Source organism: Cajanus cajan, chromosome 5 (genome assembly GCF_000230855.2).
Source record: "Cajanus cajan strain Asha chromosome 5, NIPB_CcT2T_4, whole genome shotgun sequence".
NCBI classification, from domain to species: domain Eukaryota; kingdom Viridiplantae; phylum Streptophyta; class Magnoliopsida; order Fabales; family Fabaceae; genus Cajanus; species Cajanus cajan.
In genome coordinates this window covers 4,171,993-4,183,132 of record NC_138521.1, presented here as the reverse complement: position 1 = coordinate 4,183,132, position 11,140 = coordinate 4,171,993, and the positions used below count along the sequence as shown (strand labels likewise).

Sequence of the window (11,140 nt, the reverse complement as noted above, 5' to 3'; positions counted from 1 at the left end):
TATAATGTGGGACTTTCTTGTTTTATACCATAGTTGAGTTGTTTTGTCTTTATTTTTGTAGAAATATATTTTTTTAAGAGGAATATAATATCTTTGTTGTGTATCAAAAGTTACACACATTTCTATATTGATATGATATTGTACACTTTGAAATGAAGTCTTTGTAAATTTATTTTAGTTATCATCCAAAAAAATTCATATTAATAAAGAAAGATTTTGTGTTTTTTATAAATTAGTATTCATCTTTTCGTTCTAGGAATGTGAAATTTTGTTTATATTTCCAACAAATCATTGTACCATTTTTTGATTATGACATTAAATGAATCACCTCCCTATTTCAACTTGTTAATGGTTCTTGAGGCGTGAGAAAAAGTGAATCGTTGGAGTTTCTTTAGCAATGACATACTCTTGGAGCTCACTTGATACACTTCTTGATTTTCTCCTTTACTTGATCAAGAAGATCGTTTCCTTAAGTTTGTGTTGTGTCAACACAAAGGTATCAGCAGAGTGGTCAACACATTGTAGCTTCTCCTTTACAATAAGTTTGTGTTGTGTCAACACATTGGAGTGTCTTGCATGCTCCAGTTGTGAATTATGCAACGGAGACATCAATAGGAATGGTCACAAAATAAGAGTTTTTATGATGGTTGACATATTCTTCCAAACCTTCCTACATCTAGCTAACATAGATGCTGCACTTTTCTTTCATACTAGTGCTGCTATGGAGTGGTTACAAGCAAGAATTGAAATGCTTCAAAATTTGATCCTTTTCACTGCAGCTTCTTTCTTTGTGTTTCTTCCCAAAGGATCTATAACTCTAGGTGACATTAAAATAATGATACTATAATATATTTTGTGTCCAGTTACGGCCAAGTTCTATAAGATTTTGACATGTTTTTTCAATATTTTTCTGGTGTATTCAAGGCTTGTGGAACTTTCTCTGTTTTATGGTCCATTATTGACAAGATCCTTGTTGTATTTTACTAAGTGATCTAGTAACCTTTCAAACTTCATCATCTCTGTTGAACGAATCAAACAATTCATGCAGATATCACATGAGCCTCCAAAAATATTGGAGAATGAAAGGCCACCATCTTCATAGCCTTCCAAGGGCAGGATAGAGTTTCAAGCTTTGAAGGTAAACAAATGAATATTTTTAGATTAAAACACTCTTTTCAAAATTTCATTTTTGTCTCTTAAAGTATCTCTAACACAAAATTGTTCCCTCTGTCTCTTGTTAGCACTAGCGATGTTAATTTTTGCTGATTGTGATGTAATAAATGTCCATTTAGTAAGAAATTTCTTAATGTTTGTCATGAATAATCACCAAATTTATCAAGTTAGTATGATTAACAAATAGAAGAACCAACTTGATCTAAGAAAGACATCTTCAAAGACTAAATTAAAGTAAATTTTTTTGAACTTAGGATATCAAACTAAAATAATAAAAAAAATTAAACTTAGAATATCAAACTAAAATAAAAAAAATAAGATGAGAGAATGAGTCCAAAAATATATTTTAGTCAAAATTTTATATAGCAGGAATTCTAGTCAACCTTGGTTTGTCACTTATCCCACATTTGATAGTTTAGACCGACAAACAATTATTTTCTGGTTAAATATCATCTAAATGCTCCATTAGTTCTAAATAAAATTACTTGTACTTTCAAATAAGGGATTAGACCAAGAGTTGTAGGAAGGATTGGGAGTGAAAAAACAATCCTTTAAGTGTACTTATTTCATTTGGTAGAGCCTAAAAGTGGTTAAATTATTATATTTGAGCTTTAACATATATGCTCAATTGGCCTGAAAGATTTAAGGATGAAGCTAATTAAGCATCATCCCTCAAGAACCAATTCTTTTTAGGGGAAGTGTTCGAACCAACTTGGATCTACTAGACCAATTCTCTGATAGTGAGATAAGGAAGGTTTGATAATTGAGTATGCCAAACACTCCCTTTTAGTTATTAAGCATATTTTTTAATGTGTTCAAATAGGTGCAAGCCATTATGTGTAGGCTTCAATACTTTTAGCATTGAACCACTAACTAAAGCTTTTCATTTGTCTATAGGTTTTAGAGATGTGTCTACTCAAGGAGGTTATTAGTGAATTACCATATCTATTAAAATTATTAGATTGAAAGTTCTTTATTCTTAAATTATATATACAAAATTTTATATTAATTCAAAATGATTTGATATTTTATTTTTATAAAACAAAATTGACGTAAACTATACATTTTAAAATATACTACAATATGAACATTTTGATTACCTTCAAGTTATTATTTAACAAAATTTAATATAAATATATAAAGTAATATAAACTTTCAATCTAACGGTTAAATTTAAAAAATTCACATTTAATATAAAATTATTTAGTGATATAATACTTAATAAAAGTTATACTAGTATTATATATATATATATATATATATATATATTATTGTAGTATGATGAAGCTTCAAAACTTATGGGCGCCAAATCTTCTTGATTCTCCTAGGTCGGTGAATAGTTATACTGATCCAGCTGCAGCAATAATTATTAGAAATTTGACCTTAATTAAGTTATATCCTATAAGGCCCCACCCTTTCTTTTATGCGGTATTTATTGAATAAGCTAGAATGTTACATAGTTCAACTAGCATGAATTTTAAATGGGAATGATTCTTATATGTGTGACGAAAGTTGAATAGAAGAAGCAATCTTTGTCGACTGCCAACGCAGCTTGTTTTAGGCCTCGTAAGATTATTTGTCTGATATGATCTCAGGCCCAGCTTCATAATCATGGCCTTAACCTTTTCATCACAACACAACTATGAATATTATATTCCTTAGTCACGTACATGCACTTAGATACAACCTATCATGGTCCAAAGTCATTGATCTTACATTACATGCACTTTCTGTCTTATGATGTTGTTGTTTTGTCAACCTTTTTCACCTGTTCCGTATTCGTTTTGGCTTCCTTCGACATGATCCACGCAAATACCTTTCAAGCATGTGCTGTATGGTTCTCGATAGTAACCAGACCGACCACATATTATTGCTACTCTTAATTCTCTCTCAACCTACACTTACAAATTGATTCGTAAAACTGCTTCAATGTCTAATTGTAAATATAGCCGGACGATCCGGAACCGATCGAGTAGATGAATGGAAATTAGAAATACTATCATTTTAACTTTTATCCCATATTCGAAATTTATTAGAAATCATGATATATTGATGAGTTTAACTTTTTAAATTAGAAAGTGGCTCATGATCTAAAATACATTGGTTCAGTTTGTCTGATTTATTTTAACTTATTTTTTAAGTGAGTTGATTGATTTGATGCATCTGTTCGGAGATATTTTCTGTCTTCAATCCCTATTCCCAAACCTGCCCTCCAATTATAAAATATCTTAATTAAATTATTACATCATTAATTTTAATTTTGATTTAAAAAAAATGTAACCAACGCACAAGATAATGTTGTGAAAGTTGGTGGCACAAACTACGAGGTCCCATCAGGACGCAGAGACGGTCGTGTCTCAATCGGTGACGAAGTGATACAACATCTTCTGTTAGATAATCTTAAATTTTAGAGATATCCGAGTTAGTTTATCTGTTTTATTTGTTTCAGTTTAGATAAGATAGTTTTTGATAAGATTTGTTTTGATGAGATATTTTGTTATCTTCTTTTTAATTTGGTACGTTGTACAATGACTATTTAAAGGCCATCTCTTATTCAATAAAGTACAGTGAGTTGCTACGTTCACCCAATACTAGTATTACTCGTCTCTCTTATTTTCTACAAATTGGTATCAGAGCTTTATGCTCTGAGTGCCGAGTGTGAGAGGAAAACAGTGTGCGCCTGTGAAGGGAAAGAAAGAAGAAAGAGAGAGTAATGGTGAAGGTTGTTAATGGAATGACCGTACCACAACTTTCAAAGAAAACCAATTATGATAATTGGTATTTACAGATGAAGACCCTGTTGGGTTCCCAAAGTCTATGGGACATAGTGGAGAAGGGGTTCCAAGAACCCGAGGAGGACGAAGACCAATCTGTGGCTCAGATTGCCGCATTGGAAAAGACACGAGTGAAGGACAAATCGGCTTTGTATTTTTTGTACAATGCCGTGGATGAGTCAGGTTTCGAGAAGATTGCAAACGCTGCATCTTCAAAGGAAGCATGGAAGATCTTGGAGGTTGCGCACAGAGGTAACCACCATGTCAGACAGATCCGACTTCAAACTCTCCGAGGAAAGTTTGAGTGTTTGAAGATGGAGGATAAGGAACAAGTATCCGAGTACATAACTCGGGTGGAGAAGTTGGCTAACCAACTCGGAAGGAATGGGGAGCCAATGCCAGCAAGTAGAATTGTGGAGAAAATCTTGAGATCATTAACAGATGATTTCGAGAGTATTGCATGCGTAATTGAGGAGTCAAAGGACTTGTCAGTTCTCTCAGTGGAAGAGCTCGCTGGGTCACTCGAAGCCCACGAACAAAGGAGGAGGAAGATGAAGAGTACTCTTGATCAAGCATTACAGGCGCAACTTGCTTTGAATGAAACTCGGAACACCTAGGGCCGAAGATCAAGTGGACAAGGACGAGGTGATCAAGGACGAGGCAAAGGACGAGGTGATCAAGGACGAGGCAAAGGACGAGGTGATCAAGGACGAGATAGAGGACGAGGTGATCATGGAGGTGGACAAGGACGAGGTGATCGTAGCCAAGGAAGTCAGCCAAGGTCGGAGGTGGAATGTTATAAGTGTGGCAAACTCGGCCACTACGCAAAGGAATGCAGATCGGAAAATTGCTACAATTGTGGCAAATACGGTCACATAGCAAAGTATTGCCGAGCTAAAAGCCGAAGTGAAGAGAAAGAGAAGAATCTTCTCACAGAAGAAGAGGACGAGGAAGCAGGAATTTTTATGATGACGCAGAGCTCGGAGACCAAGCTACGTCCGAGTTGTGCCTCCGAGGTTCAGCTAAACTTGAGTTGCGTGGAGAGATTAGTAGTTGAGCTTCCAAGCTCAGATGAGATGTCAGAAGTCGAGCTTGATTCGAGTTTCTTAAACAACTCGATCTGGTATTTGGACACTGGAGCGAGCAATCATATGTGTGGAGAAGAGAGTTTTTTCAACGAACTCATCAAGGTGAAGGCTGGATTTGTGTCATTTGGGGATGATTCCAAGGTGGCGGTAAAAGGGCGTGGAACCATCAGGCATATGCAGAAGGATGGACGAGTTGGAGAAATAAGGAATGTCTACTACGTTCCCGAGCTTAAGAATAACATCTTAAGCATGGGGCAGATGATGGAGAAAGACAACTCGGTTTTGATGAAGGATCGAGTGCTTTATTTGAAGGGCAAGCATGATCGTTTAATAGCCCGAGTGGAGATGAAAAAGAATCGGATGTATAAACTGGAGCTGAACATCATTCAAAATAAGTGCTTAAAGCTGGACGTGAAGGATGAAGCAATGATGAGGCATTCTCGTTTTGGGCATTTAAACTCTGGAGGTTTGGCCGAGCTATCAAGGAAGGAGTTGGTGCACGGACTACGTGGTGTTGAGTTTGACAAGAAGTTTTGTGAAGCGTGTGTACTCGGAAAGCATACAAGAACAAGTTTTCTGAACTCGTTCGAGTACAAAGTAAAGGAGCAAGACATCTACAACTCTACTGACGAGTTACATGTAGTATGTCTATTGACAGGAACAGAAGATATAAAGTTTGAAGAGGCGGTACTTGATGAGAGATGGAAGAAAGCAATGGATGAGGAGATCGGATCAATTGAGAAGAGTGAGACGTGGAAGCTGACAGATTTACCCACAGGAGCTCGGCCAATTGGTTTGAAGTGGGTATACAAAAGGAAGACAAATGCAAATGACGAAGTGGAGCGCTACAAAGCTCGTCTTGTGGTGAGGGGTTATAAACAGCAGAAAGGCATTGATTATGATGAAGTCTTTGCACCCGTGACAAGGATGGAAACGATTTGATTATAACTGTCCTTAGCAGCTCAGCATGGATGGAAGATACAACAAATGGACGTGAAGTCAGCATTCTTGAATGGGGTGTTGGAGGAAGAAGTCTACGTGGAGCAACCTCTAGGGTACATGAGGAGAGGTGAAGAGAAGAAGGTGCTGAAGCTCAAAAAGGCTTTGTATGGTTTGAAGCAAGCTCCTCGAGCATGGAATGAGAGAATAGACACCTATTTCAAGAGAAATGGTTATGAACAATGTCCTTATGAACATGCTCTCTATTTAAAGAAGTGCAGAGGAGATATATTGTTCGTTGCTCTATACATGGATGACTTGATATTCATGGGAAGCAAAGCTGAGCTAGTTGAGGAGTTTAAAGAAGTGATGAAGAGGGAGTTTGAGATGACCGATTTGGGCATCATGAAGTACTTTATGGGTTTAGAGGTAGACCAAAGAACAACAGGTATTTTTGTGTCCCAAAAGAGGTATGCCGAGGAGATTTTGAGCAAGGCAAAGATGCTGAATTACAATCCAGTTTCTACTCCCATGGAACCTGGAACGAAGTTATCTAAAAATGGAGAAGCTGAAAAAGTTGATGCAAGTAGGTACCGAAGCCTAATCGGAAGTCTAAGGTATTTGACAAGTAGAAGACCCGACCTGATGCTAAGTGTGGGAATTGTAAGCCGCTTTATGGAGGATCCGAGTATTCTCATTGGAAAGCATTGAAGATGATACTAAGGTATGTGAAGGGGACGATGTCACTTGGACTGTGTTTCACTAAGTCGGACAACTACCGACTTACTGGATACTCGGACAGTGATTGGTGTGGAGATGTGGATGATCGGAAAAGCACAGCAGGGTACGTATTCTTCATGGGAAACACGGCTTTCACTTGGCTATCAAAGAAACAACCAATCGTAGCTCTATCAACGTGTGAAGCCGAGTATGTAGCAGCATCTTGGAGTGTCCAACATGCAGTTTGGCTTAGAAACTTGCTAAGCAAACTGGAAATTATGAAAGCTGAGAAAGTATTGATCCGAGTAGATAACAGGTCGGCAATCGAGTTAGCCAAAAATCCAATCAATCACGAAAGAAGTAAGCACATCGACGTCTGATTTCATTTCATCAGGGAGAAGGTGAAAGAAGGAAGCGTGGAGCTCGAACACGTAGGAAGTAAAGAGCAAGTAGCTGATATCTTTACAAAACCATACCGACAACAACATTTCAGGAGTTAAGGAAGTTACTCGGAATGAAAGAAAAAGGAGAAATTTAAGCTTATGGGGGAGTTTTGTTAGATAATCTTAAATTTTAGAGATATCCGAGTTAGTTTATCTGTTTTATTTGTTTCAGTTTAGATAAGATAGTTTTTGATAAGATTTGTTTTGATAAGATATTTTGTTATCTTCTTGTTAATTTGGTACGTTGTACAATGACTATTTAAATGTCATCTCTTATTCAATAAAGTACAGTGAGTTGCTACGTTCACCCAATACTAGTATTACTCGTCTCTCTTATTTTCTACATCTTCCTGGACCACGCTCTAGTGCCGATGAACTCGTTAGTAATTTCTCCAAAAAGGGTTTGTCAATAGATGAAATGGTAACACTTTCAGGAGCGCATTCAATTGGTGTGTCGCGTTGCTCTTCCTTCTCAAATCGCTTGTACTCCTTCAACGACATGTTCCAACAAGACCCTTCCATGGATGCTTCATATGTTGCAACGCGACGCAATTGATCTATGATCTATCACCTCTCCAATCAGTGTCAGTGATTCCACATCGCACGAGAGAGATGTGGGTGTTTTACCTGATCTCGCTGTCTCTTACGATGGGCATGGTGCTTTTCACGCTGAGGTACTTCGCCGGCCCTCACGTGCCTCGCTACGTGCTCTTTACCGTCAGTTACATTTTTTAAAAATTAAAAATAATGACGTGGTAATTTAATTAAGATGGTATTTTATGATTAGAGAGACATGTTTGGGGACAGGAGTTGGAGATCGAGGATTTTGATCTGTGTGGCATTAATAAGTTTTAATTAATAAGTATATTTTTACTTTTTAGTCTTTATAAAATTAATAAGTTTTAATTTTGGTCTTTGTAATTTTTTTTTATTTTATATCCTTTTAAAATTTTTAAATATTATTTTTTGTTTTTATAAAATATTTTTTTGTCCTATTAAAATGAGTAAACTTTGATTTTAATTATGTAATGTATTTTTTCTTTAATTTTCATCTTTCTAAAATTTAACATCATTATTTTTTGTCTTTAACAATAATTATAAGATATAAAAATAACATTTTATTTTAGGAGAAATTGCATTTACCTCTCCTAAAATTTGCTTAAATGACACAAATCACTTCTCTAATTTTTGACAAATAAAGACATTCCCTAACATTAATTCTATTTAACTTTTTAAATTATAAATGAAACTACAAAATTATCTAGGTAAAAAGTAATAAATCTTTAATGTGCATAACTTTTCTCATTCATTCATTAACAGACCTGTCTCCACTACTATCTCTTCTTTTGAATGCTTTTATTTAAGCAAATCTTTCTAGATTGTTTTCTTTTTTTATTTATGCAAACAAAAATTTAGTTTCATAAATGTTGCATAATTGTTCTTTTAGTGATTTTGATATTTGAATGGAAAAACTTTTTGTTGGGAATACGAAGTCACATGTAAAGTTATTTAAGTTTCTTGGACTTAATTGTGAGTGATCAATATAATTAATAAATTTTTTAAATAGGAATAATTAATCACTTGTTCCTTTGTGCAATCCACTAGAAAATGACATTCTTTTATATTTGTATTATGTCTAGAGTTGTTAATTTGGGCTTAGCCAATGGGTTGACCCACCAACTTGCAAATAAAGTCAGGCTAAATCTTAAAAAAGATGACTTAAATAGAATTAGATCATTTTGGCCTAACTTATTAAGCTTGACAAGTCAAATGGGCTTAGGTCAGGATGGCCCACATGTTTATAGGTTGACCCATTAAATGAATAAGTCAATTTGTAAATCTATAATGTATTATAAAATAATAAAATATAATATAATATAATAATAGTAATAGTTTCCCACTCTTTAATGTTCGTTTACAGAGTTGTAATTACAAACTTAGAGTCAACTTAGCTACTAATGAGAGTTTTGTTGCTCTTGTTGCAACCTTGATGACTTGATCTTTGTTTTGTTTGTCGAAGAAGACAAAGATGTAGTTATGCTCATGCATGTGCTCATGGAGTCACGATAAAAACAAGATTAAGGATATTAATGACAAAGACCAAGATACTAAAAATATTAAGAAAACTAAGTCAAATACCTTTAAGGTATAAAATTATTATAAAAAGGTTGGTCTAGTTGATGGGGTGAATAAATGCAAATGCAATGGTTGTGAAAAATTATATACATGTAAAACTATTAGGCATTTCATGATAGTATATAGTATTAATAAATCATATTATATATATATATATATATATATATATATTCATTGTAAAAAATGATTTAATTTTTTTAATGTATTTTTTTAATTAGGCTAATTTGCTTTGATGGTCTAATGATCCAACATGAGTCAAGTTGGGTAAAAACTGACATCTAAAAAAACTATAGGCCAAGCTAATTAAACCTAAAATAAAATAGGATTTGACTCATGTATGTCAAAATTGGGTCAAGCTAGCCTGACCTATTTGATACCTCTAACTATGTCACAATAGAATGAAACCAAGAGTAGAAATACACATTAATGGCCTTGTACACTTTTTCAACAGCAAAAAAAAAATAAAAAATCATTGTAGTAAAATAGATGAATTTTAACATGTTAATGAATTATTATGAAAATGAGTGTTATGTGAAAACTAAATTATAAAATAAGGGAAATAGGTAATAAAATAGGAGAGAGGTTCATGTCATTTTGACAAACCTTGAGGGAGGATATAACAATTTCTCTTTTATTTTAAGGACCTATATATTTTTTTAGAGGTTTAGTTTTGATATTTGATAAAGGAATATACTATTGGAAATACAAGGTCACATATTTAATTAATACACCTAAAGTTATTTAAGTTTTTTGAATTTAATTGTGAGTGATCAATAACATCGATAAGATTTTTAGATAAGAATAATTAACCACTTGTATCTTTGTGTTGACCACCAGTAAATGACATTCATTTTATATTTGTACTATGTCACAATAAAATGAAACCAATAGTTGAAATATGCATTAATGGCTCTATACACTTTTTCAATAGTAAAAAAAATTCAAATAGTAAGAGAGAATGAATTTTAACATGTAAATGAATTAACATTATGAAAAAGGGTGATATGTGAAATCTAAATTATAAAATAAGTGAAGCAAGTGTCAACTAATAAAATAGAAGGGAGGTTGGTATCATTTTGATAAACTTCAAGTCCTCAAGGGAGGTCATAACAATTTTTCCTTTATTTTAAGGACCAATATATTTTTTTAGAGGTGTCATACATTAACATGATATCTCTAACAATTGTGAGTAACTCGTAAGAGTGTATTATCCTTTAGATTATGACATTTCAGACTCTCAACAAATTCCACTCTATGACACTTCACATAATCTCTCGTTAGTTAGAACCATTCACTATCAAAAAACTTTGTGGGTAGCCTTTTTTTAGATGTTCATTTGCTTTTAGGATCAACGATTAACTTCACAAATTAAACACAAGACTTTTTAACGTATTTTGTCTGCACTTACACACTCTTTGAGAACTTTCTAGAAGGTTACCTATCCATAAATTGCTCCAAACCAAGTACATTTTAACTATGAAGTTTTTAAGTAGTGAGCTACCAAAAAGTAAATGCATTTTATACGTGTTTGATTTTCATTTTTTAACGTAATTTTTTCTTCTCTCTGCACATCCAAATGTGAATTTACATGAAAGCTACTATTTATTACTTCTAATTAAACTTGAAAAATCACTTCTTGACTCTAACGCAAACACACGCTTTGTTGGTATAAATAATACAAATATGTGGATCCCTCTCATTATGTTTGAGTTGTTATAAAAAGAGCCACTTAACCTTTCAATGAATAAATAAATAGTTAAAAATAATTACATAATAATAAAAACTAAACAATAATTTTAAATTTTGGAGTGATGAAATAAAGAAAAAAATTTATAGGATCAAAATCAAAATTTGATTATTTTGTAAA

General features: G+C 33.8%; 1 protein-coding gene across 1 annotated transcript; it reads left to right on the top strand.

The window, feature by feature from the left end:
* The first annotated feature begins 3,886 nt into the window (after positions 1-3,886).
* LOC145957706 (uncharacterized) lies at positions 3,887-5,977 on the top strand. The gene is made up of 2 exons (XM_083074123.1): positions 3,887-4,352; positions 4,827-5,977. Exons 1-2 carry the CDS (start codon positions 3,887-3,889, stop codon positions 5,975-5,977), a joined length of 1,617 nt encoding a protein of 538 aa, XP_082930249.1.
* The last annotated feature ends 5,163 nt before the right edge of the window (positions 5,978-11,140 follow it).